General features: G+C 43.7%; 1 protein-coding gene across 3 annotated transcripts in view; it reads right to left on the reverse strand.

The window, feature by feature from the left end:
- The window catches only part of LOC115117363 (GRIP1-associated protein 1-like), a 130,107-nt gene that overhangs the window by 97,095 nt on the left and 5,834 nt on the right, over positions 1-27,178 (reverse strand). For all 3 annotated transcript variants that reach the window (XM_065005249.1, XM_065005250.1, XM_065005251.1), the window contains exons 5-19: positions 25,941-26,048; positions 25,599-25,755; positions 25,280-25,452; positions 24,799-24,847; positions 19,747-19,817; positions 18,885-18,932; positions 18,735-18,766; positions 18,047-18,094; positions 17,805-17,904; positions 17,482-17,559; positions 8,687-8,821; positions 8,411-8,506; positions 7,816-8,028; positions 7,617-7,730; positions 3,437-3,514 (exon numbers count right to left, since the gene is read on the reverse strand). In XM_065005249.1, coding sequence (XP_064861321.1) covers positions 3,437-3,514; positions 7,617-7,730; positions 7,816-8,028; positions 8,411-8,506; positions 8,687-8,821; positions 17,482-17,559; positions 17,805-17,904; positions 18,047-18,094; positions 18,735-18,766; positions 18,885-18,932; positions 19,747-19,817; positions 24,799-24,847; positions 25,280-25,452; positions 25,599-25,755; positions 25,941-26,048 — 1,500 coding nt within the window. The remainder of the gene's footprint in view (positions 1-3,436; positions 3,515-7,616; positions 7,731-7,815; positions 8,029-8,410; positions 8,507-8,686; positions 8,822-17,481; positions 17,560-17,804; positions 17,905-18,046; positions 18,095-18,734; positions 18,767-18,884; positions 18,933-19,746; positions 19,818-24,798; positions 24,848-25,279; positions 25,453-25,598; positions 25,756-25,940; positions 26,049-27,178) is intronic.

Here is a 27,178-nt window from a genome sequence, read left to right on the forward strand (position 1 = left end):
GGCCAGAATACATAAGGTTACTGCTGGGTTTACCCTGGCCAGAGGGACACAGTGAATAGTAGGTTAGACTATGGGCTATGAATACATAAGGTTACTGCTGGGTTTACCCTGGCCAGAGGGACACAGTGAATAGTAGGTTAGACTATGGGCTATGAATACATAAGGTTACTGCTGGGTTTACCCTGGCCAGAGGGACACAGTGAATAGTAGGTTAGACTATGGGCTATGAATACATAAGGTTACTGCTGGGTTTACCCTGGCCAGAGGGACACAGTGAATAGTAGGTTAGACTATGGGCTATGAATACATAAGGTTACTGCTGGGTTTACCCTGGCCAGAGGGACACAGTGAATAGTAGGTTAGACTATGGGCTATGAATACATAAGGTTACTGCTGGGTTTACCTGGCCAGAGGGACACAGTGAATAGTAGGTTAGACTATGGGCTATGAATACATAAGGTTACTGCTGGGTTTACCCTGGCCAGAGGGACACAGTGAATAGTAGGTTAGACTATGGGCTATGAATACATAAGGTTACTGCTGGGTTTACCTGGCCAGAGGGACACAGTGAATAGTAGGTTAGACTATGGGCTATGAATACATAAGGTTACTGCTGGGTTTACCCTGGCCAGAGGGACACAGTGAATAGTAGGTTAGACTATGGGCTATGAATACATAAGGTTACTGCTGGGTTTACCCTGGCCAGAGGACACAGTGAATAGTAGGTTAGACTATGGGCTATGAATACATAAGGTTACTGCTGGGTTTACCCTGGCCAGAGGGACACAGTGAATAGTAGGTTAGACTATGGGCTATGAATACATAAGGTTACTGCTGGGTTTACCCTGGCCAGAGGGACACAGTGAATAGTAGGTTAGACTATGGGCTATGAATACATAAGGTTACTGCTGGGTTTACCCTGGCCAGAGGGACACAGTGAATAGTAGGTTAGACTATGGGCTATGAATACATAAGGTTACTGCTGGGTTTACCCTGGCCAGAGGGACACAGTGAATAGTAGGTTAGACTATGGGCTATGAATACATAAGGTTACTGCTGGGTTTACCCTGGCCAGAGGGACACAGTGAATAGTAGGTTAGACTATGGGCTATGAATACATAAGGTTACTGCTGGGTTTACCCTGGCCAGAGGGACACAGTGAATAGTAGGTTAGACTATGGGCTATGAATACATAAGGTTACTGCTGGGTTTACCCTGGCCAGAGGGACACAGTGAATAGTAGGTTAGACTATGGGCTATGAATACATAAGGTTACTGCTGGGTTTACCCTGGCCAGAGGGACACAGTGAATAGTAGGTTAGACTATGGGCTATGAATACATAAGGTTACTGCTGGGTTTACCCTGGCCAGAGGGACACAGTGAATAGTAGGTTAGACTATGGGCTATGAATACATAAGGTTACTGCTGGGTTTACCCTGGCCAGAGGGACACAGTGAATAGTAGGTTAGACTATGGGCTATGAATACATAAGGTTACTGCTGGGTTTACCCTGGCCAGAGGGACACAGTGAATAGTAGGTTAGACTATGGGCTATGAATACATAAGGTTACTGCTGGGTTTACCCTGGCCAGAGGGACACAGTGAATAGTAGGTTAGACTATGGGCTATGAATACATAAGGTTACTGCTGGGTTTACCCTGGCCAGAGGGACACAGTGAATAGTAGGTTAGACTATGGGCTATGAATACATAAGGTTACTGCTGGGTTTACCCTGGCCAGAGGGACACAGTGAATAGTAGGTTAGACTATGGGCTATGAATACATAAGGTTACTGCTGGGTTTACCCTGGCCAGAGGGACACAGTGAATAGTAGGTTAGACTATGGGCTATGAATACATAAGGTTACTGCTGGGTTTACCCTGGCCAGAGGGACACAGTGAATAGTAGGTTAGACTATGGGCTATGAATACATAAGGTTACTGCTGGGTTTACCCTGGCCAGAGGGACACAGTGAATAGTAGGTTAGACTATGGGCTATGAATACATAAGGTTACTGCTGGGTTTACCCTGGCCAGAGGGACACAGTGAATAGTAGGTTAGACTATGGGCTATGAATACATAAGGTTACTGCTGGGTTTACCCTGGCCAGAGGGACACAGTGAATAGTAGGTTAGACTATGGGCTATGAATACATAAGGTTACTGCTGGGTTTACCCTGGCCAGAGGGACACAGTGAATAGTAGGTTAGACTATGGGCTATGAATACATAAGGTTACTGCTGGGTTTACCCTGGCCAGAGGGACACAGTGAATAGTAGGTTAGACTATGGGCTATGAATACATAAGGTTACTGCTGGGTTTACCCTGGCCAGAGGGACACAGTGAATAGTAGGTTAGACTATGGGCTATGAATACATAAGGTTACTGCTGGGTTTACCCTGGCCAGAGGGACACAGTGAATAGTAGGTTAGACTATGGGCTATGAATACATAAGGTTACTGCTGGGTTTACCCTGGCCAGAGGGACACAGTGAATAGTAGGTTAGACTATGGGCTATGAATACATAAGGTTACTGCTGGGTTTACCCTGGCCAGAGGGACACAGTGAATAGTAGGTTAGACTATGGGCTATGAATACATAAGGTTACTGCTGGGTTTACCCTGGCCAGAGGGACACAGTGAATAGTAGGTTAGACTATGGGCTATGAATACATAAGGTTACTGCTGGGTTTACCCTGGCCAGAGGGACACAGTGAATAGTAGGTTAGACTATGCCGCTGCTGTTGCTGTTTGTTTCCTTGCAATACAGCACGGCAGATCACTAGTGTTTAGGCTGCTACATTTATGGAAGAGTTTTCACTTGTGTCTGTCTGGAGTGGTGTGATCACAATCACTAAATAAAGGTTTGAGGAAAGTGGAGAGCACACACCTTAAGATTAATGCATTGTTCCATGAACCTGATTGGTCAAGAGCCTGCAGCAGCACTCCAATGTGAAGGACAGAGAAATGGTGCTCGAGTTCAAAACTCCTAAGGCAAATCAGCATAAAAAAAACGAACTTCGCCCCTTTAACGCTTTGCGTCAATATATTTATTAAACTAAATCAAAAGTTGATTGAAAAGTGCTGTGGCAATGCATCCTCACCACAGGTTTTCCCCTGGAATGAGTAGGTGGAGCAGGCACTTTGCTCTTGGCGGTATAAAGGCTCTGCGGTGACAGACTTGACTCTCTCAATCACGTGAGACACTTGACAGAAGTACCGATCGTAACAACAATTCTAGTAACAAACAGTTGTTTTTTTCTCTCACAGACAGTAACAAAGTTTCGGTATACCGTGCAACACTAGGGCCAACTGCAGTGAACAAAGCCTACATGCACTCCCAGTCAGTATTCCCCTGGCCCGGAGGAAAGTGTCTGAGTGTGTTGCTGTGTACACCACTCTGCCGTGTCTGAGAAGAGAAAAACAAGTCAAACAACCTCCAGTTGGAGAGAGTGTTCTTCCTGCAGCTTCTCCATGCTCTCCTGGTGCTCCAGACAGCTCTTCTCCATGCTCTCCTAAACACAGAGAGGAACACCACACCACACATCAGCATACATGTATTTTTAGAATTCTTTAAAAAGGCTAAACTACTACACATATTTAAAGTCATTAATCACAGTAAATGCTAGAAAACAAAACAAATCTGAGCATAAATAAGTAAGAAGCACTACTGACACCTTGTGGTCAGTGTTCCCGTGACGCCCCGCGGTCAGTGTTCTTACCGTGACGCCCCGCGGTCAGTGTTACCGTGACGCCCCGTGGTCAGTGTTCCCGTGACGCCCCGTGGTCAGTGTTCCCGTGACGCCCCGTGGTCAGTGTTACCGAGACGCCCCGCGGTCAGTGTTCCCGCGACGCCCCGTGGTCAGTGTTACCGTGACGCCCCCGTGGGCAGTGTTACCGTGACGCCCCCGTGGGCAGTGTTACCGTGACGCCCCCGTGGGCAGTGTTACCGTGACAGGCATTACTCCGGGCAGTGAAGAGCGCCTCTAACTGCCAGTATTGATCACTCATTAACCTCATCTCCAACAGCATTTCTGTATGTTCATGTACAAGCTTTAAAGTGTATAGTGGTACAACACAGCATAACTACACTACATATTCCAGTAAGTACTGGAATATTCTAGTGAATAAATCCGGCGCCGACTGAGATGGCCGCCTCGCTTCGCGTTCCTAGGAAACTATGCAGTTTTTTGTTTTTTTACGTGTTATTTCTTACATTAGTACCCCAGGTCATCTTAGGTTTCATTACATACAGTCGAGAAGAACTACTGAATATAAGATCAGCGCCAACTCACCATCAGTACGACCAAGAATATGTTTTCCCGCGACGCGGATCCGGTGTTCTGCCTTACAAACAGGACAACGGAATGGATCGCATGCAGCGACCCAAGGAAACGACTCCGAAAGAGAGGGAAACGAGGCGGTGTTCTGGTCAGACTCCGAAAAAGGGCACATCGCGCACCACTCCCCAGCATTCTTCTTGCCAATGTCCAGTCTCTTGACAACAAGGTTGACGAAATCCGAGCAAGGGTAGCATTCCAGAGGGACATCAGAGACTGCAACGTTCTCTGCTTCACAGAAACATGGCTTACTGGGAAGACGCTATCCGAGGCGGTGCAGCCAACGGGTTTCTCCACGCATCGCGCCGACAGAAACAAACATCATCTTTCTGGTAAGAAGAGTGGCGGGGGCGTATGCCTCATGACTAACGAGACATGGTGTGATGAAGGAAACATACAGGAACTCAAATCCTTCTGTTCACCTGATTTAGAATTCCTCACAATCAAATGTAGACCGCATTATCTTCCAAGAGAATTCTCCTCGATTATAATCACAGCCGTATATATCCCCCAAGCAGACACATCGATGGCTCTGAACGAACTTTATTTAACTCTTTGCAAACTGGAAACCATTTATCCGGAGGCTGCATTCATTGTAGCTGGGGATTTTAACAAAGCTAATCTGAAAACAAGACTCCTAAATTTTACCAGCATATCGATTGCGCAACCAGGGGTGGTAAAACCTTGGATCATTGTTACTCTAACTTCCGCGACGCATATAAGGCCCTGCCCCGCCCCCTTTCGGAAAAGCTGACCACGACTCCATTTTGCTGATCCCTGCCTACAGGCAGAAACTAAAACAAGAGGCTCCCACGCTGAGGTCTGTCCAACGCTGGTCAGACCAAGCTGACTCCACACTCCAAGACTGCTTCCATCACGTGGACTGGGACATGTTTCGTATTGCGTCAGATGGAAATATTGACGAATACGCTGATTCGGTGTGCGAGTTCATTAGAACGTGCGTCGAAGATGTCGTTCCCATAGCAACGATAAAAACATTCCCAAACCAGAAACCGTGGATTGATGGCAGCATTCGCGTGAAACTGAAAGCGCGAACCACTGCTTTTAATCAGGGCAAGGTGTCTGGTAATATGTCCGAATATAAACAATGCAGCTATTCCCTCCGCAAGGCTATTAAACAAGCTAAGCGTCAGTACAGAGACAAAGTGGAATCTCAATTCAATGGCTCAGACACAAGAGGCATGTGGCAGGGTCTACAGTCAATCACGGACTACAAGAAGAAACCCAGCCCAGTCACGGACCAGGATGTCTTGCTCCCAGGCAGACTAAATAACTTTTGCCCGCTTTGAGGACAATACATTGCCACTGACACGGCCTGCAACGAAAACATGCGGTCTCTCCTTCACTGCAGCCGAGGTGAGTAAGACATTTAAACGTGTTAACCCTCGCAAGGCTGCAGGCCCAGACGGCATCCCCAGCCGCGCCCTCAGAGCATGCGCAGACCAGCTGGCCGGTGTGTTTACGGACATATTCAATCAATCCCTATACCAGTCTGCTGTTCCCACATGCTTCAAGAGGGCCACCATTGTTCCTGTTCCCAAGAAAGCTAAGGTAACTGAGCTAAACGACTACCGCCCCGTAGCACTCACTTCCGTCATCATGAAGTGCTTTGAGAGACTAGTCAAGGACCATATCACCTCCACCCTACCTGACACCCTAGACCCACTCCAATTTGCTTACCGCCCAAATAGGTCCACAGACGATGCAATCTCAACCACACTGCACACTGCCCTAACCCACCTGGACAAGAGGAATACCTATGTGAGAATGCTGTTCATCGACTACAGCTCGGCATTCAACACCATAGTACCCTCCAAGCTCGTCATCAAGCTCGAGACCCTGGGTCTCGACCCCGCCCTGTGCAACTGGGTTCTGGACTTCCTGACGGGCCGCCCCCAGGTGGTGAGGGTAGGCAACAACATCTCCTCCCCGCTGATCCTCAACACGGGGCCCCACAAGGGTGCGTTCTGAGCCCTCTCCTGTACTCCCTGTTCACCCACGACTGCGTGGCCATGCACGCCTCCAACTCAATCATCAAGTTTGCGGACGACACAACAGTGGTAGGCTTGATTACCAACAACGACGAGACGGCCTACAGGGAGGAGGTGAGGGCCCTCGGAGTGTGGTGTCAGGAAAATAACCTCACACTCAACGTCAACAAAACTAAGGAGATGATTGTGGACTTCAGGAAACAGCAGAGGGAACACCCCCTATCCACATCGATGGATCAGTAGTGGAGAGGGTAGCAAGTTTTAAGTTCCTCGGCATACACATCACAGACAAACTGAATTGGTCCACTCACACTGACAGCGTCGTGAAGAAGGCGCAGCAGCGCCTCTTCAATCTCAGGAGGCTGAAGAAATTTGGCTTGTCACCAAAAGCACTCACAAACTTCTACAGATGCACAATCGAGAGCATCCTGGCGGGCTGTATCACCGCCTGGTACGGCAACTGCTCCGCCCTCAACCGTAAGGCTCTCCAGAGGGTAGTGAGGTCTGCACAACGCATCACCGGGGCAAACTACCTGCCCTCCAGGACACCTACACCACCCGATGTTACAGGAAGGCCATAAAGATCATCAAGGACATCAACCACCGAACCACTGCCTGTTCACCCCGCTATCATCCAGAAGGCGAGGTCAGTACAGGTGCATCAAAGCTGGGACCGAGAGACTGAAAAACAGCTTCTATCTCAAGGCCATCAGACTGTTAAACAGCAATCACTAACATTGAGTGGCTGCTGCCAACACACTGTCATTGACACTGACCCAACTCCAGCCACTTTAATAATGGGAATTGATGGGAAATGATGTAAATATATCACTAGCCACTTTAAACAATGCTACCTTATATAATGTTACTTACCCTACATTATTCATCTCATATGCATATGTATATACTGTACTCTAGATCATCGACTGCATTCTTATGTCACTAGCCACTTTAACTATGCCACTTTGTTTACTTTGTCTACATACTCATCTCATATGTATATACTGTACTCGATACCATCTACTGTATGCTGCTCTGTACCATCACTCATTCATATATCCTTATGTACATATTCCTTATCCCCTTACACTGTGTATAAGACAGTAGTTTTGGAATTGTTAGTTAGATTACTTGTTGGTTATCACTGCATTGTCGGAACTAGAAGCACAAGCATTTCGCTACACTCGCATTAACATCTGCTAACCATGTGTATGTGACAAATAAAATGTGATTTGATTTGATTTGAAGTGAAGTTGGTCGTGTACCTCAGCATCTTTGAGTCTGCGTTCGAACCAGCCCTTAGTGTCCTCCATGGATTGGACCTGGGCCTGCAGCTCCTCCACACACTGCTGCAGGCCCTCCAGCTCCTTATTGCGAGCCTAGAGGTCAAAGGTCACATTAATACACAAGCAGAGCACCTCATGTTCTCTCCCTTCTCGTTGGCTATGTGCCCCCCCCCTTCACCTTCTCGTCTCGGAGCTGTGAGCGGATCCCCTCCTCTGTGCGGTTCTTGTCCTCATGGAGTCCCCTCAGCTCCTTCTCGTAGCGTGCTCGCACCCCCAGCACCTCCTTCTCATGCTGCAGACGCACGTCGCTCAGCTCCTCCTTGTGCCGGGACTTCTCTGTGATTATCTCCATGGCCAGTTCATCCAGCATGGCCTTCCGCTTGTCAGCTGTCTGCAGGGGGAGGGTGACGGAGACGGGAGGATAACTCATTTATGGTGATGATAGATGAACAATAACATTCACACTCATCCAGCACTGATTCACTGTTTCTTAAACAAACCATGAGTCTTTGAATCATAATCCTGAATTCATGTCAATTTGATCAAAGATAACTCTGTGATAAGTCCAAGACTGGCACATATGCTAATTGAAGCTGTGCTGTCCATTTATGGCCTGTGACCCTGTGGGCAGAAGAAGTGGAGCTTGAGAGAGGTCAGATCAGCACTCCCACCTTCACTGGCATACAGTAATGACAATTACTACAGTGCGATGTGTGTATGCCTCCTGTACGCATCTCTGTTCACTGTGTGTGTGTGGGTCACAGATAGCCCACCTTTTTAGCCTCCTCCAGCTCTTGCTGTAATCGGTCTTTCCATTGGTCCAATACAGTCAGCTGTTCCAACAGTCTGCTGTTGGCACGGTTCCCCTCCTACGGAGAAAAAAAAAGACAGCTAAAGAGAGGATAAAAATACATTTGCAACTCCATCTTTTTCCTCCTTGACCTACAATAGAAGGCCTTTATCAAAGTACTAACCACTGTAAAAGTGAGGTGTATTTCAGTGGTTCTCGGAGTATGCATGCATTAGGACAATGTGAGGGTCACACAAACCTGTAGCTGAGACTTAAGGTCATCTCTCTGTGCCAGGAAGCTCTCCTGCTCTGTCCGTCTCTGCTGCAGCTCAACGTTCAGAGCCGTGTTTTGGTCACGCAAAAGGTTCATCTCCTGAGTCTTCACTGTCTGAATCTAATGACACACAACACCCACTAGTTATTTCTAGACTTTGTTTAATGAAACAAAGTGGATCAAATGTGTCAGAAGTGGAGAAAGTGAGACATGAAAAGCAGATGAGCAGAAGTTGAACATCTTTGGATTAAAGCTTTGTAGGAAAAACAACAAACCGTTAGTATTATGTGTAAATAGCAGCAATTCATGTCTGAACTATTGAAATAATCACCATCCGTCAGTATGGTGAAAAATGTCTTTACCTCCCTGACTTTATTCACAACAGCTCGACTTGTCATAATGGTGATGCATCATGGGTAATGGCTGGTGAGTGGTGACAGTGGTAGAGTGAATAGTGATGAGGTTCCGTGGGGGGGGTCCTGGCAGGGCAGGGGTCAGAATACTATACCTGTTCCAGAGCGACTAGGTTAGTCCTGAGAGCATCGTTCTCAGTCAGGATATTCTCCACCTGCTCCTGACTCACAGCACTCTGACACGCTATCTGCATCACAGCACCACACACGGGGTAAACACAAGGGGGGAGGACAGCCATGGAGGGAAGAGAGGAGAGACGGAGGAAAAAGACAACGAGGTGCCGATTGGCAGCACAACAATATGGATTGAAAGAGAAGGGGGAAAGACGAGTTAGATTAATAGGATGGATCATCAACGGGGGTCGGCTGAAATGACCAGAAGAGGATCAGTAAGGTACGGACAACAGAATGAAAAACAAGAAGGATAAATGAGGTAAAGAAACAACGAAAGAATGGTGACAGAAGCCAGATCAGAAACAGAACGTCTGCATGACTTGCCAAAATGACTTGAAATAAAAAATATGTCCATATTGTAAAGAGAAAACAAAAAGAGAAGACAACAGCAGACCCAAAATCCTTATCTTATTGTTGTCTGTTCAAAGCGGAGTTTGAGTTCATTAAGTCGTGTGACATCACAGAGGACATAAGTGCCAAGTTATGACAAGTCCTAAGTTTTCATAACTGTGACCTTAATTGCATACCGTCTGTAAGCTGTTAGTGTCTTTAACGACCGTTCCACAGGTGCATGTTCATTAATTGTTAATGGTTCATTGAACAAATATGGGAAACAGTGTTTAAACCCTTTACAATGAAGATCTGTGAAGTTATTTGGATTTTTACGAATTATCTTTGAAAGACAGGGTCCTGTTTCTTTTTTTGCTGAGTTTAATACAACTAAAAGTTGAGAGAAAATGTGAATAAGGTTTGCATGTCAGATGCCTTAATTGTTTTGAAACAAATATTTCCATATTACAGGAGCTGTGATGAACTCAGTTTATACAAATGAAAAAGCTCTACATTATACGACTTACAGTATGGGTATCATACTCTACTTCCATTATACTACCTACAGTATGGGTATCATACTCTACTTCCATTATACTACCTACAGTATGGGTATCATACTCTACTTCCATTATACGACTTACAGTATGGGTATCATACTCTACTTCCATTATACTACCTACAGTATGGGTATCATACTCTACTTCCATTATACTACCAACAGTATGGGTATCATACTCTACTTCCATTATACGACTTACAGTATGGGTATCATACTCTACTTCCATTATACGACTTACAGTATGGGTATCATACTCTACTTCCATTATACTACCTACAGTATGGGTATCATACTCTACTTCCATTATACGACTTACAGTATGGGTATCATACTCTACTTCCATTATACTACCTACAGTATGGGTATCATACTCTACTTCCATTATACTACCTACAGTATGGGTATCATACTCTACTTCCATTATACTACCTACAGTATGGGTATCATACTCTACTTCCATTATACTACCTACAGTATGGGTATCATACTCTACTTCCATTATACTACCAACAGTATGGGTATCATACTCTACTTCCATTATACTACCTACAGTATGGGTATCATACTTCTCACAGTTCTGCGACTTTAACTACCACGCCTACCTTTGACTCATTCCTCTCTGCCTCCTTCTTTCCACTCCTCTCCTCTTTTGACCTCACCCTCTCACCTTCCCCCCTACTCACAAGGCAGGAAATATGGGTTCGACCTCATCTTTACTAGATGCTGTTCTTCCACTAACCTGGGTTGCAACTCCCCTCCAAGTCTCCGACCACTACCTTGTATCCTTTTCCCTCTCGCTCTCATCCAACACTTCCCACACTGCCCCTACTCGGATGGTCAGATGTTCGCCGTCCCAACCTGAGTTTTCGCTCTCTCTTATTTTACTCTCTCCTCTTCCATCCTATCATCTCTTCCCTCTGCTCAAACCTTCTCCAACCTATCTCCTGATTCTGCCTCCTCAACCCTCCTCTCCTCCCTTTCTGCATCCTTTGACTCTCTATGTCCCCTATCCTCCAGGCATGCTCGGTCCTCCCCTCCCGCTCCGTGGCTCGTAAGAACGACTCATTGCGAGCTCACAGAACAGGGCTCCGGGCAGCCTGAGCGGAAATGGAGAAACTCGCCTCCCTGCGGACCTGACATCCTTTCACTCCCTCCTCTCTACATTTTCCTCTTCTCTCTGCTGCTAAAGCCACTTTCTACCACTCTAAATTCCAAGCATCTGATTTTCTAACCCTAGGAAGCTCTTTGCAACCTTCTCCTCCCTCCTGAATCCTCCTCCCCCTCCCCCCTCCTCCCTCTCTGCAGATGACTTCTCAGTATCAACCATTTTGAAAAGAAGGTCGACAGACATCCGATCCTCGTTTGCTAAGTCAAACGACACCGCTGGTTCTGCTCACACTGCCCTACCCTGTGCTCTGACCTCTTTCTCCCCTCTGTTCTCCAGATGAAATCTGAGCGTCTTAGACTGACGGCCGCCCTACAACCTGCCCGCTTGACCCTATCCCTCCTCTCTTCTCCAGACCATTGTTTTTCCGGAGACCTCCTCCTTACCTCACCTCGCTCATCAACTCATCCCTGACCGCTGGCTACGTCCCTTCCGTCTTCAAGAGAGCGAGAGTTGCACCCCTTCTGAAAAAACCTACACTCGATCCCTCCGATGTCAACAACTACAGACCAGTATCCCTTCTTTCTTTTCTCTCCAAAACTCTTGAACGTGCCTGTCCTTGGCCAGCTCTCCCGCTATCTCTCTCAGAATGACCTTCTTGATCCAAATCAGTCAGGTTTCAAGACTAGTCATTCAACTGAGACTGCTCTTCTCTGTATCACGGAGGCGCTCCGCACTGCTAAAGCTAACTCTCTCTCCTCTGCTCTCATCCTTCTAGACCTATCGGCTGCCTTCGATACTGTGAACCATCAGATCCTCCTCTCCACCCTCTCCGAGTTGGGCATCTCCTAATGCGCGGCCCACGCTGTTGCGTCCTACCTGACAGGTCGCTCCTACCAGGTGGCGTGGCGAGAATCCGTCTCCACACCACGTGCTCTCACCACTGGTGTCCCCCAGGGCTCTGTTCTAGGCCCTCTCCTATTCTCGCTATACACCAAGTCACTTGGCTCTGTCATAACCTCACATGGTCTCTCCTATCATTGCTATGCAGACGACACACAATTAATCTTCTCCTTTCCCCCTTCTGATGACCAGGTGGCGAATCGCATCTCTGCATGTCTGGCAGACATATCCGTGTGGATGACGGATCACCACCTCAAGCTGAACCTCGGCAAGACGGAGCTGCTCTTCCTCCCGGGAAGGACTGCCCGTTCCATGATCTCGCCATCACGGTTGACAACTCCATTGTGTCCTCCTCCCAGAGCGCTAAGAACCTTGGCGTGATCCTGGACAACACCCTGTCGTTCTCAACTAACATCAAGGCGGTGGCCCGTTCCTGTAGGTTCATGCTCTACAACATCCGCAGTGTACGACCCTGCCTCACACAGGAAGCGGCGCAGGTCCTAATCCAGGCACTTGTCATCTCCCGTCTGGATTACTGCAACTCGCTGTTGGCTGGGCTCCCTGCCTGTGCCATTAAACCCTACAACTCATCCAGAACGCCGCAGCCTGTCTGGTGTTCAACCTTCCCAAGTTCTCTCCACGTCACCCTAATGCTCCTCCGCTCCCTCCACTGGCTTCCAGTTGAAGCTCGCATCCGCTACAAGACCATGGTGCTTGCCTACGGAGCTGTGAGTGGGGAACGGCACCTCAGTACCTCAGGCTCTGATCAGGCCCTACACCCAAACAAGGGCACTGACTAATGTTCATCCACCTCTGGCCTGCTCGCCTCCCTACCACTGAGGAAGTACAGTTCCCGCTCAGCCCAGTCAAAACTGTTCGCTGCTCTGGCCCCCAATGGTGGAACAAACTCCCTCATTGTTTTACGCCAGGACAGCGGAGTCAATCACCACCTTCCGGAGACACCTGAAACCCCACCTCTTTAAGGAATACCTAGGATAGGATAAAGTAATCCCTCTCACCCCCTCCCCTGAAAAGATTTAGATGCACTACTGTTCCACTGGAGGTCATAAGGTGAATGCACCAATTTGTAAGTCGCTCTGGATAAGAGCGTCTGCTAAATGACTTAAATGTAAATGTAAATGTAAATACTCTACTTCCATTTTTACCTATCTCAGTATGGGTATCATACTCTACTTCCATTATACTACCTACAGTATGGGTATCATACTCTACTTCCATTATACTACCTACAGTATGGGTATCATACTCTACTTCCATTATACCTGGCCTACAGTATGGGTATCATACTCTACTTCCATTATACTACCTACAGTATGGGTATCATACTCTACTTCCATTATACTACCTACAGTATGGGTATCATACTCTACTTCCATTATACTACCTACAGTATGGGTATCATACTCTACTTCCATTATACTACCTAAAGTATAATATCATTGTTTTACTCTACTTCCATTATACGACCTAAAGTATGGGTATCATACTAGAACTACTTCCATTATACGACTAATTCCTAAAGTGGACACATACTCTACTTCCATTATACGACCTAAAGTATGTATCATACTCTACTTCCATTATAGACAACTAAAGTATGGTTATCATACTCTACTTCCATTATACTACCTACAGTATGGGTATCATACTCTACTTCCATTATACTACCTACAGTATGTATCATATCTCTCTACTTCCATTTTACCGGCCTACAGTGGTGGGTATCATACTCTGTTTTACCATTATACTACCTACAGTATGGGTATCATACTCTACTTCCATTATACTACCTATCTCAGTATGGGTAGAACTCTAATGCTCCATTATTTTACCTACAGTAGTGGGTATCATACTCTACTTCCATTATACTACCTAAAGTATGGGTATCATACTCTACTTCCATTATACGACCTAAAGTATGGGTATCATACTCTACTTCCATTATACGACCTAAAGTATGGGACACATACTCTACTTCCATTATACGACCTAAAGTATGGGTATCATACTCTACTTCCATTATACGACCTAAAGTATGGGTATCATACTCTACTTCCATTATACTACCTACAGTATGGGTATCATACTCTACTTCCATTATACGACCTAAAGTATGGGTATCATACTCTACTTCCATTATACTACCTGCAGTACAGTAACTAAGTATTTTGTCCCTTTCTGATTTTCACTATGTTTGCATATTTTTTATACTGAATGTCAGATGTTCAACCAAAATCTAATATTAGATAAAGGGAACCTGAGTTTACAAATGACAACAAAAATATATATTTTTATTTAATTAACATTGTTTTAAAGTTATGCAACTCCCAATTCCCCATTGTTTTACCTGATCTCTGTGGGGAATAACCGTTTACCTGATCTCTGAGTGGTGTAGAAGTAGGCTATGATTCAATGATAAATTAACAGGCACCGCATCGATATGCAACGCAGGACAAGCTAGATAAACTAGTAATATCATCAACCATGTGTAGTTAACTAGTGATTATGTTAAGATTGATTGTTTTTTATAAGATACGTTTAATGCTAGCTATCACCTTACCTTGGCTCCTTGCTGGTCTCGTATGACAGGTAGTCACAGCCTGCCAAGCAGTCTCCTAGAACTGGAGTACAATGTTTTACCGCCATGATTGGTGTCCAAAAATGCAGTTTACCTGATTCTGAGTTATGAAAACTTGAAATCGGCCCTGAATTAAATCGGCCATTGCGATTGAGTGGTTAGAACCTCTAGTTTCAAGTCCTGATTAGGTCTGGACTTTGACTCTGCCATTCCAAACCTTCAAATATTTAGATATTTTCAAGCCATTTTCATGTAGGCTTTTCACACAGGGGCATTGGGTGTTGCATAACTTTGTTTATGAAATAATTATGTAATTGTTGTGTTATTTGTTCACTCAGGTTCCTTTTTATTTAATATTAGGTTTGAATTGAAGATCTGTTTTACCATTCAGTATAGAAAAAAAAATGCAAAACTTGAGAAACTTAGAAAGGGGGCAAATCCTTTTGTTACAGCACAAAAACTATGTAGAGCAAATTACGGTTAAAAGGTTTGAGTTTTACCTGATCTCTGAGTGGTGTAGAACTGACTAATGCTCATTGTTTTACCTGATCTCTGAGTGGTGTAGAACTGACTAATGCTCATTGTTTTACCTGATCTCTGAGTGGTGTAGAACTGACTAATGCTCATTGTTTTACCTGATCTCTGAGTGGTGTAGAACTGACTAATGCTCATTGTTTTACCTGATCTCTGAGTGGTGTAGAACTGACTAATGCTCATTGTTTTACCTGATCTCTGAGTGGCGTAGAACTGACTAATGCTCATTGTTTTACCTGATCTCTGAGTGGTGTAGAACTGACTGATGCTCATTGTTTTACCTGATCTCTGAGTGGTGTAGAACTGACTAATGCTCATTGTTTTACCTGATCTCTGAGTGGTGTAGAACTGACTGATGCTCATTGTTTTACCTGATCTCTGAATGGTGTAGAACTGACTAATGCTCATTGTTTTACCTGATCTCTGAGTGTGTGTAGAACTAAGTCATGCTCATTGTTTTACCTGATCTCTGAGTGTGTGTAGAACTAACTCGTGCTCATTGTTTTACCTGATCTCTGAGTGGTGTAGAACTGACTAATGCTCATTGTTTTACCTGATCTCTGAGTGTGTGTAGAACTACCTCATGCTCATTGTTTTACCTGATCTCTGAGTGTGTGTAGAACTACCTAATGCTCATTGTTTTACCTGATCTCTGAGTGGTGTAGAACTGACTAATGCTCATTGTTTTACCTGATCTCTGAGTGGTGTAGAACCGACTAATGCTCATTGTTTTACCTGATCTCTGAGTGGTGTAGAACTAAGTCATGCTCATTGTTTTACCTGATCTCTGAGTGACTAATGCTCATTGTTTTACCTGTGAGTAGAACTGACTAATGCTCATTGTTTTACCTGATCTCTGAGTGGTGTAGAACTGACTAATGCTCATTGTTTTACCTGATCTCTGAGTGGTGTAGAACTGACTAATGCTCATTGTTTTACCTGATCTCTGAGTGGTGTAGAACTGACTAATGCTCATTGTTTTACCTGATCTCTGAGTGGTGTAGAAACCAACTAATGCTCATTGTTTTACCTGATCTCTGTAGAACTGACTAATGCTCATTGTTTTACCTGATCTCTGAGTGGTGTAGAACCAACTAATGCTCATTGTTTTACCTGATCTCTGAGTGTGTGTAGAACCAACTAATGCTCATTGTTTTACCTGATCTCTGAGTGGTGTAGAACCAACTAATGCTCATTGTTTTACCTGATCTCTGAGTGGCGTAGAACTGACTAATGCTCATTGTTTTACCTGATCTCTGAGTGGCGTAGAACTGACTAATGCTCATTGTTTTACCTGATCTCTGAGTGGTGTAGAACTGACTAATGCTCATTGTTTTACCTGATCTCTGAGTGGTGTAGAACTGACTAATGCTCATTGTTTTACCTGATCTCTGAGTGGTGTAGAACTGACTAATGCTCATTGTTTTACCTGATCTCTGAGTGTGTGTAGAACCAACTAATGCTCATTGTTTTACCTGATCTCTGAGTGGCGTAGAACTGACTAATGCTCATTGTTTTACCTGATCTCTGAGTGGTGTAGAACTAACTAATGCTCATTGTTTTACCTGATCTGTGAGTGGTGTAGAACTGACTAATGCTCATTGTTTTACCTGATCTCTGAGTGTGTGTAGAACTAAGTCATGCTCATTGTTTTACCTGATCTCTGAGTGTGTGTAGAACTAACTCGTGCTCATTGATTTACCTGATCTCTGAGTGGTGTAGAACCAACTAATGCTCATTGTTTTACCTGATCTCTGAGTGTGTGTAGAACTAAGTCATGCTCATTGTTTTACCTGATCTCTGAGTGTGTGTAGAACTAACTCGTGCTCATTGTTTTACCTGATCTCTGTGTGTGTGTAGAACTAAGTCATGCTCATTGTTTTACCTGATCTCTGAGTGTGTGTAGAACTAAGTCATGCTCATTGTTTTACCTGATCTCTGAGTGGTGTAGAACTGACTAATGCTCATTGTTTTACCTGATCTCTGAGTGTGTGTAGAACTACCTCATGCTCATTGTTTTACCTGATCTCTGAGTGTGTGTAGAACTAACTCGTGCTCATTGTTTTACCTGATCTCTGTGTGTGTGTAGAACTAAGTCATGCTCATTGTTTTACCTGATCTCTGAGTGTGTGTAGAACTAACTCGTGCTCATTGTTTTACCTGATCTCTGAGTGTGTGTAGAACTAACTCATGCTCCTTCTGTCGGCTCTGTAGCTGCTCCTTCATCTCTCCAACACTCTAAAAAAACACAGGCAGCAAGAGTCAGCTTCAGCTTCCTACTAGATTCTGTCAGGCTGTCAATCATTTTAGGATATGGGTCTAGTGCATACCTACTACAACCCAGCTAGAAATCTGTTGTGAAGTTAATAAGGAGTATGTATTGTCATAATACAACAATATGAGTACTTCAGGTGCAGTACCAATCATAAACAATATATTGAGATTGATCTCATAACAGGACAGGCAATATCGGGATGTGTGACCTGGTTGGCTGACAGCAGATCTCCCTGTAACTTCTGGATGCGGATGTTCAATGACTTTAGCTCCTCCTCCTTCCTCTGTTGAATCTCATCGATTTTGGTCCTGGTGCAGAAATAATGTATTTTAATCAAATGGCATCTGGCTTTTTTCTTTTGTTACATAAAAAAATAAAAATAAAAAAAACTCTTCCTTCAGAAGCTTGGTGAAAGTGAAAAACAAATTGAATCTTTATGCATGCCCTTACCTGCTGTCATTATAAAGGGCTTCTTTTTCAGCTTGCGAACGCAGAAAGCTATAAAACAAATCATAAAAAGCCAGTGAGAAAACTGCTCCACCATGAAACCTCCCAGTAGAGGAGATATAAGAGACTCCGAGCGTGAGGCCAGGGCTCTGGAGGCCAGGGCTCTGGAGGCCAGGCAGGGCTCTGGAGGCCAGGGCTCTGGAGGCCAGGGCTCTGGAGGCCAGGGCTCTGGAGGCCAGGAGGGCTCTGGAGGCCAGGGCTCTGGAGGCCAGGGCTCTGCCGGTGTGAAAAGAGCCCTTGAGGGGAGATTTGGGCAGACGTCTTTGCAGATACAGCAGATGATAGTGACTGATGGCAAAACAAGTTGAGGTTCAGTCTCATTACTCCCGACAGCTGACTGTCCACGGAGCCGGTGCCTAGTGTCACATTGCTATACTGAGCCTGAGACGGCTGCCCAATGATGACAGAGAAACAGCACTATAACAGGACAAGGCCCAGGTGCTTATCATTACTGTCATACTCTGATGTAGTTCATCACAGCTGAGCCAAGAAACTCAAATACATTCATCTACATTGGCAAGGAAATACAATCGATCTATTATGAAATTGTCTTTTAATGCTTTTTAAGTTTTACTTTGTGTAGAACCAAAGAAATGCCTTCATAACACTTGCAAGGTAAATAGAATCTTACCGGTCTTGTTTTTTCTTCAATTTATCAGAGAGCTAGAAAGCAACACATGGATCAAATCACTTTTCCATTACATGTAGGGGCCTAGATGCTAATATACACTAGAGCCTGATCTATACAACAGAGAACACATCTGATCTTATAGTTAGTTACCTTTGCTATTTCTTCTTGAAGTTGTGTGATGTCTGCCTGTTTGGATGACTGGAGGAGAGAAATTAAATATCTAAGTACTTAGATGAAGAGACATAGAAATAGCCAACAAATTGTTGTCTGTCCTTAATTGTGCCTTAGGGAAAGTCTGTCCACGGCATATCATATTTACATAAACCCACATACAGTCAATTAGCCTAATAAATGGAGGAGGCAGGTAGTGACCATATTTTTTTATGTACTCTCAGATACAGAGCTGCATATCTTACTGCTTCACTTTGAGGCACGAGGGCAAGTAACATAAAAACTGAATAAAAAACTAAATAACAAAACCTATAAAAGTTTCTTAGCATAGAGAGCAATTAAGTACCTAACCTAGGGTTGTAGGGTGGGTCGTTAGCACCTAACCTAGGGTTGTAGGGTGGGTCGTTAGCACCTAACCTAGGGTTGTATGGTGGGTCGTTGGCACCTAACCTAGGGTTGTATGGTGGGTCGTTGACACCTAACCTAGGGTTGTAGGGTGTGTTGTTGGCACCTAACCTAGGGTTGTAGGGTGTGTCATTAGCACCTAAGCTAGGGTTGTATGGTGGGTCATTAGCACCAAACCTAGAGTTGTGGGATGGGTTGTTAGCACCTAACCTAGGGTTGTGGGATGGATTGTTAGCACCTAACCTAGGGTTGTAGGGTGTGTCATTAGCACCTAAGCTAGGGTTATATGGTGGGTCGTTGGCACCTAACCTAGGGTTGTGGAATGGGTTGTTAGCACCTAACCTAGGGTTGTGGAATGGGTTGTTAGCACCTAACCTAGGGTTGTTCATGGGTCGTTAGCACCTAACCTAGGGTTGTAAAATGGGTTAATAATTACCTCTAGTGCTTGGAGCTGCTCCTTCAGTAGGCGCTTCTCCTCCACCTCAGTGTGCAGCTGCAGCTCCACCTCTGGCCCAAAGCATTGCGTTATTGGATTTGGACACAGTGCTGACCACCTAAGAGCATCCTGTTTCATAACTAGCCCGGGGGTCCTCACTGCAGGTCCTGCAGCTCAGTCTTAAATCACAGTACCCCAACTCACATGGTCATCACTTTCTGGGAAAGTGGCAAAAGCATAGCCCCTGTCTATTTCTACAATGCATCTTCTTAACTGATTTGGAACCTAACATTAACCCTAACCACACTACTAACCTTATGCCTAACCCTAACCACACTACTAACCTTATGCCTAACCCTAAACCACACTGCTAACCTTATGCCTAACCCTAAAGCACACTGCTAACCTTATGCCTAACCCTAAACCACACTGCTAAGCTTATGCCTAACCCACACTACTAACCTTATGCCTAACATTAACCTTAACCACACTGCTAACCTTATGCCTAACCCTAATCTAGAGGTGAAAGAAACACACACCTATTTAGGCGAGGTACTGGCTAGCGGAGTAGAACACTTAAAAAACAAAAGGAGAGCCTCACACTCTAGGAGCTCGGATGAAAAATATTTATGTCCAACGTTTCTCGGCAGACAAGCTGTCTTCATCAGGGTATAATGACAAACACTGTGGAGTGACTCGTTTATATAGTGTCTAAAGACACACAGGTGACTGTAATCATGGCCAGGTGTGGCCTGATATCATTGGTTAATTCTCATATATTAAAATAGCATACAAAAAAACATAAATGGATAACATCTGATCACAGATAATACATAAGCCTACAAACATTTACAATGAATAGCAAAATCACATTAGTCACAAGAATGGCTTCAGATCAAAGTCTACGTTGAGACCGAAGGGAGCAAGGTTCTTTAAATTACAGATCCAGGCAGCCTCTCGTTTTAACAATAAATTGTTGAGGTCACCCCCTCTTCTAGGGAAGAAAACATGTTCGATGCCAATATAACGTAGAGACGAAATCGAGTGGTTTGCTTCCAAAAAGTGGGCCGCAACTGGTTAAGTCCAGTTTTTGCACCTAATGGTGCTACGATATGTATTTTCAATTTGCGCTTTATTTTAGCCACATCATTTTTGCCACAAGGACAAGTTCTAAGATAAATAACTGCCTTAGTGGAGCACGTGATGACACTTTTGATTGGGATCTGTTTCCCTGTTTGGGAATGTTTGAAGGATCTACATTTATAAGTGCCATTGTATTGAGCACAGCTATTACATTTGTAGTTTCCATCCAGTAGGGGCGCAAATACACGCTGTGCAGGGATACCTTGGGGTGGTAAATCAGCGCTTACCAATTGATCTCTGAGGTTTCTGCCCCGCGAGAATGACCAAGGGAAGGGCCGAAAACACATTACCAATACTATCATCGGATCTTAGAATGTGCCAATGTTTGTGAACGATTCCCTTAATGTGTTCAGAGCACTTTGAATAGCGGGTAGTTAGAACGCAAGAATGCTTCTTTTTGTGAGACTGACCTTGAAAAAGGTAATGTCTCATATTGTTTTGAATTTTCTCAATGGCAGTATTAAATCTGACCATTTTTGTACCCCCTCTCCTTGGATTTTCTTTGAGTCTCGGCCATATTTCTGTCGAAATCTGATTGTTTTTTTTTACATTCTTTTGATTTGACAGAATTGGCTGTAGGGCAAACTGTTTTTCAAGGGAAGCGGGTGACAACTATCAGCCCTCAACAAACTGTTAGGATCAGTAGGTTTCCTGTAAAGATCAGTGTATAAAACATTATCTTCACATAAGATCAGAAGATCAAAGAAACTGATTTGACGTGTATCAGATTACATAGTAAATCTCAGATGCTCAGAACAGGAGTTAAGAAAAGCATGGAACGCTTGGAGCTGTTTAATATCACCCCTCCACAGAACAAAAATATCATCAATATACCATTTCCAAATAACGATGTTAGGCAAGAAAACATTTTTGAGAGGATTGAAAATAGACTTTCTCCATGTAACCATATACAAATTAGCATAGTTAGGAGCCATGGGGGATCCCATAGCAGTACCCTTCGTCTGAATAAAGAAATCATTTAGAAACATGAAGTAGTTGTGTGTGAGTACTATTTCAGCCCAATGTTATAATGCATGCACTGGAAGGTAGTTCATTAGGGTCACATTGCAGAAGAAAATGTTCCATAGCTTCAATACTGCCCTCGTGTGGAATATTTGTGTATAACGACTCAACATCAAAAGTAACTAACAAAGTATTATCAGGGAGAGGAAGGATCAAGAGATTCAATGATAGAGATCATACTAGTAGTGTCTTTTACAAAGGAGGGGAGCTGTTCCGCGATCATACTGCTGGTGTTCTTTACAAAGGAGGGGAGCTGTTGAGATCATACTGCTGGTGTCCTTTACAAAGGAGGGGAGCTGTTCTGAGATCATACTGCTGCTGTTCTTTACAAAGGAGGGGAGCTGTTCTGAGACCATACTGCTGGTGTTCTTTACAAAGGAGGGGAGCTGTTCTGAGATCATACTGATGGTGTTCTTTACAAAGGAGGGGAGCTGTTCTGAGACCATACTGCTGGTGTTCTTTACAAAGGAGGGGAGGTGTTCTGCGATCATACTAGTGGTGTCTTTTACAAAGGAGGGGAGCTGTTCTGCGATCATACTAGTGGTGTCTTTTACAAAGGAGGGGAGCTGTTCTGAGATCATACTAGTGGTGTCTTTTACAAAGGAGGGGAGCTGTTCTGAGATCATACTAGTGGTGTCTTTTACAAAGGAGGGGAGCTGTTCTGAGATCATACTAGTGGTGTCTTTTACAAAGGAGGGGAGCTGTTCTGAGATCATACTAGTGGTGTCTTTTACAAAGGAGGGGAGCTGTTCTGAGATCATGCTAGCGGTGTCCTTTACAAAGGGGGGGAGCTGTTCTGAGATCATACTAGTGGTGTCCTTTACAAAGGAGGGGAGGTGTTCTGAGATCATACTAGTGGTGTCCTTTACAAAGGAGGGGAGCTGTTCTGAGATCATACTAGTGGTGTTCTTTACAAAGGAGGGGAGCTGTTCTGCGATCATACTAGTGGTGTCTTTTACAAAGGAGGGGAGCTGTTCTGCGAGTGGTCTAATAAATAAATAACTGCATCAATGCCCGCTACAATAGGGCGCCCTGGACGTTTTGTAATATTCTTGTGTAATTTCAGCTAAGTATAAAAAGGGGCAATTTTAGGGTGTTGATTAGCCAAAAAGCCGTGTTCTTTTTCGGTTATCTGACCAGAACTTAAATACCCATCTAAGGACAGTAAAGTTTGTGTTCTGAAATTGGGCCGTGGGGTCACTTCTGAGTTTCTTGTAAAAGGTTAACCACACTGCTAACATTGTGCCAAACCCTAAATTAAGATAAAAACAGTGATTTTTGTTTTCAAACATTTTTACAAGTTATCCAGTTTTGACTTTACCACTTGCCCATCTAGTGCGAACCCAGTCGCACGCTCCTGACTGGTCTTTGACATGCTGTAAACAAAAGCTAGATGCCTGCTGGACACATGCCCCACACAGCCTGCATTGGGGAGCAGTGAACTGGACTATGTCCTATCCGATTGGTGGGAAACCAGCGGTTAAATTATTTAAGCAACATTTGGTGCTGGGTAGAGGTCGACCGATTAATCTGAATAATTAGTTCTGATTTCAAGTTTTCATAACAATCGGTCTGTTTGGACACCGATTACATTGCAACCCACGAGGAGACAGTGTGGCAGGCTGACCACCTGTTACGAGAGTGCAGGCAGCAAGGAGCCATGGTAAGTTGCTAACTAGCATTAAACTTATATTATAAATATTCTTAACATAATCACTAGTTAACTATACATGGTTGATGATATTATCACTAGTTTAACTAGCTTGTCCTGCGTTGCATATAATCAATGTGGTGCCTGAAATTGTGTCACTTCTTTTGCGTTCAGTGTAAGCAGAGTCAGGGTATATGCAGCAGTTTGGGCCGCCTGGTTCGTTGCCAACTGTGTAAAGACCATTTCTTCCTAACAAAGACCATAATTAATCTGCCAGAATTGTACATAATTATGACAGAACATTGAAGGTTGTACAATGTAACAGCAATATTTAGACTTAGGGATGCCACCAGTTAGATAAAATACGGATTTCACTGACAGAATAAACGTTATGTTTTCAAAATGATAGTTTCCGGATTTGACCATATTAATGACCTAAGGCTCATATTTCTGTGTGTTATTATAGTATAATTAAGTCTATGATTTGATAGAGCAGTCTGACTGAGCAATGGTAGGCAGCAGCAGGCTCGTAAGCATTCATTCAAACAGCACTTTAATCCGTTTGCTTTATATCTTCAAGTCTATCAACTCCCGAGATTAGGCTGGCAATACTAAAGCACCTATTAGAACATCCAATAGTCAAAGGTATATGAAATGCAAATGGTATAGAGAGAAATAGTCCTATAATAACTACAACCTAAAACTTCTTACCTGGGAATATTGAAGACTCATGTTAAAAGGAACCACCACCTTTCATATGTTCTCATGTTCTGAGCAAGGAACACAAACTTGAGCTTTTTTTACATAGCAGATATTGCACTTTTACTTCTCCAACACTGCTTTTTTGCATTATTTAAACCAAATTGAACATGTTTCATTATTTATTTGAGACTAAATTGATTTTATTTATGTATTATATTAAGTTAAAATAAAAGTGTTCATTGTTCATTCAATATTGTTGTAAAGCTTATTATTACAAATATATATATGTAAAAGAAATTGGTATAGGCTTTTTTTGGTCCTCCAATAATCGGTATCGGTTTTGAAAAATCATAATCGGTCTACCTCTAGTGCTGGGAGTCAACATTGTTAACAAAGATGTCAATTAATTAAGTCAATCACTCTTGTAAAGTAGCACAACAACCAAGGGGGAAAGATTCAACTTTATTATTGCTCTACTAGGCTTTCCAGACTATTTCTAAAGATATATTCTCCATAAGAAAGACTCAACTCACCACTTAGCTCGGCCACTCGCTGTTCCAGTTTGGCACACTTTGCCTCTGCCTGGGGAAAAAAACAAAAGGAAATTAATTTAAGGACAACTCAACACAATGCCATACCGCATCCATAATTCAAAACCGTAATCTAAATATAGGGTTGTTTGTGAAATAATCTTGTAATTAAATAACAAATAAACATAAAACCAACCACCATGTATAACACAAAGGCTTGATCTAAATAGGGGATGATTAATGTGTTGAAATACGCCAGTTTGCATTCCATACTGTAACGGTTTAATATGATGTAAAAACATACAGGTATAGCATAATGGACAGAATAAACAGAGCCTTTTGTATGTTGAATAGAGCAACCAGCTCAATAATGAACAACAGCGACCGGTGTATACATTTATGTATGCCTGATACAACAGTGGAAGTGCATCTGAGGATATTTTCAAAATGGCAGTTCCTCTGAAAAATGTGTTTATGATGTCACCTGTTCCAGTCTGTCATTGGTTCCGGCTGCAGAGTCCTCCCTGGTCTCACTGACGTCAGAGTGCAACCGGACACCGTTGGTGTCAGCCAGGCCATCTGTCTCTGAGGCTTTGGTTTCACTGACCTCCGCTCCCCTCTGGCTCTTTATCTCACTCTCATGGCGCTCCTGAAGGGCTGAGGGGAAAAACACAGCGATGTAAAGGGTTAGTAGACATTTTTGTTTTTAAACTGATGCTGTGTTGCCATTACCAGATACATCTCATCTAAGAAATGCCTTTGACAGTGTTGATTTTCTACAACGATAACCAACATAAGCATACCCGTCATCTTTTTCTGAAGGGCAGCGTTCTCTGCCTGGAGGCGCAGTAACTCTCCATCCACAGAGATGGAGATGGTACCGGAGGATTCAGCCTGCAGCCCCTTGCCATCCTTTAGCTCTTTGATTTCATGTTGTAGCTCCTCTATCTGAGTACATAACTAAACAGGGGAATGCAATAAATGAAAAATATTTCTGTAATATAATCATGAAATGTGATCAGGAAGGTGGGGCCTTTATGTTATACAAGCTAGACAAAGGATAGGCCTAAATCACATCTTAATTTACAAGGACATTCCCCTCTTCTGAACCAGTGGCATGTGCGGGAGCAGGGGACATCCAGTACCTTGGACAGCTCCTGCATCAGGGTGCTGTTTTGCAGTCTGAAGTCGTCCTCTTGGCTGTGCAGCTTGCGTTGCAGCATCTCGTTCTCGCTGAGTAAAGCATCCACCTCCTGAGCGCACACACCAGACAACCAATCCATGTAAACAGAAAGTAGGCACTCTCACACAGGATGACGACTATCATCCCCACATTTCTAGATTGAATACTCTTACAAAAAACACGATAACAATGTACTTTGCTGATTAGAAAGAATGGTGAATAAGTTGGAGGACATTGCTCTACTTCGATATCATACTTTGATGTGCCGCCACAAATCAGATTTTCCAAAACATTTCCAAATGATCTAAAATACTCTGGGGAAAGGTTAAATATGCATATTTAAACAGCAGAGGGGGCTGTTGACTGCATTTATACAACATTAATTATAAATCAGGCCCATATACATCATATACCTATGCTACAGCCACTGAAGATGTGGAAGAACCTAATGAGTAAATGCATGAAATGAAGTTAACAGACAAAAGGAGTGTGTCCTATGTTCTCTACATGTACTTGGGAATAATCTCTCTATCCAATAAGTTTTACTTGTCACATGCACAAGTACAATAATATGCTTAACTTGCAAGCCCTACCCAACAGCGCAGTACTCAATATAAACAAACTAATAATAGAACTAATGAAATAAAACTAAAATAAGAGAGCAAGAGATATATATCTATATAGGGTCAGTGCCAGTACCAACTTTAAAATGTGCAGGGATTACAGGATTATTTGAGGGAAATACAGTATGTGCATGTGGGCTGGAATTAGCAGAAAGTGACTGGTAGTAGGATAAATAATTATAATAATAGTAAACAGTATGCCAGCAGCATAAAGACGTCCGCATGTTTCCCATCTCAAAGGTAAGGTTTTTTCCCGGCTGTTCGTTGCACACGTAATTATTTCTCGAGCCAAGCCGAAGTCCGTAGCCGAAGTCTATGCCCCTTCATTGGTGATTGGTCAAAAGTCGGGATTCTTCAATGAAGTGTTTGTTATCGTTCAACGACAGATGAATTGTTTTCATGCTCATTCTTTTTTTCACCAAACAACATCTTAGTTAGATGTCACATTGCGTGACTAAGACCTCCGACAAAAACAAACTTTTTTTAAATGTAATTTTTATTTAACTAGGCAAGTCAGGTAAGAACAAATTCTTATTTACAATGACAGCCTACTGGGGAACAGTGGGTTAACTGCCTT

This window comes from Oncorhynchus nerka, linkage group LG20 (genome assembly GCF_034236695.1).
Source record: "Oncorhynchus nerka isolate Pitt River linkage group LG20, Oner_Uvic_2.0, whole genome shotgun sequence".
NCBI lineage: Eukaryota > Metazoa > Chordata > Actinopteri > Salmoniformes > Salmonidae > Oncorhynchus > Oncorhynchus nerka.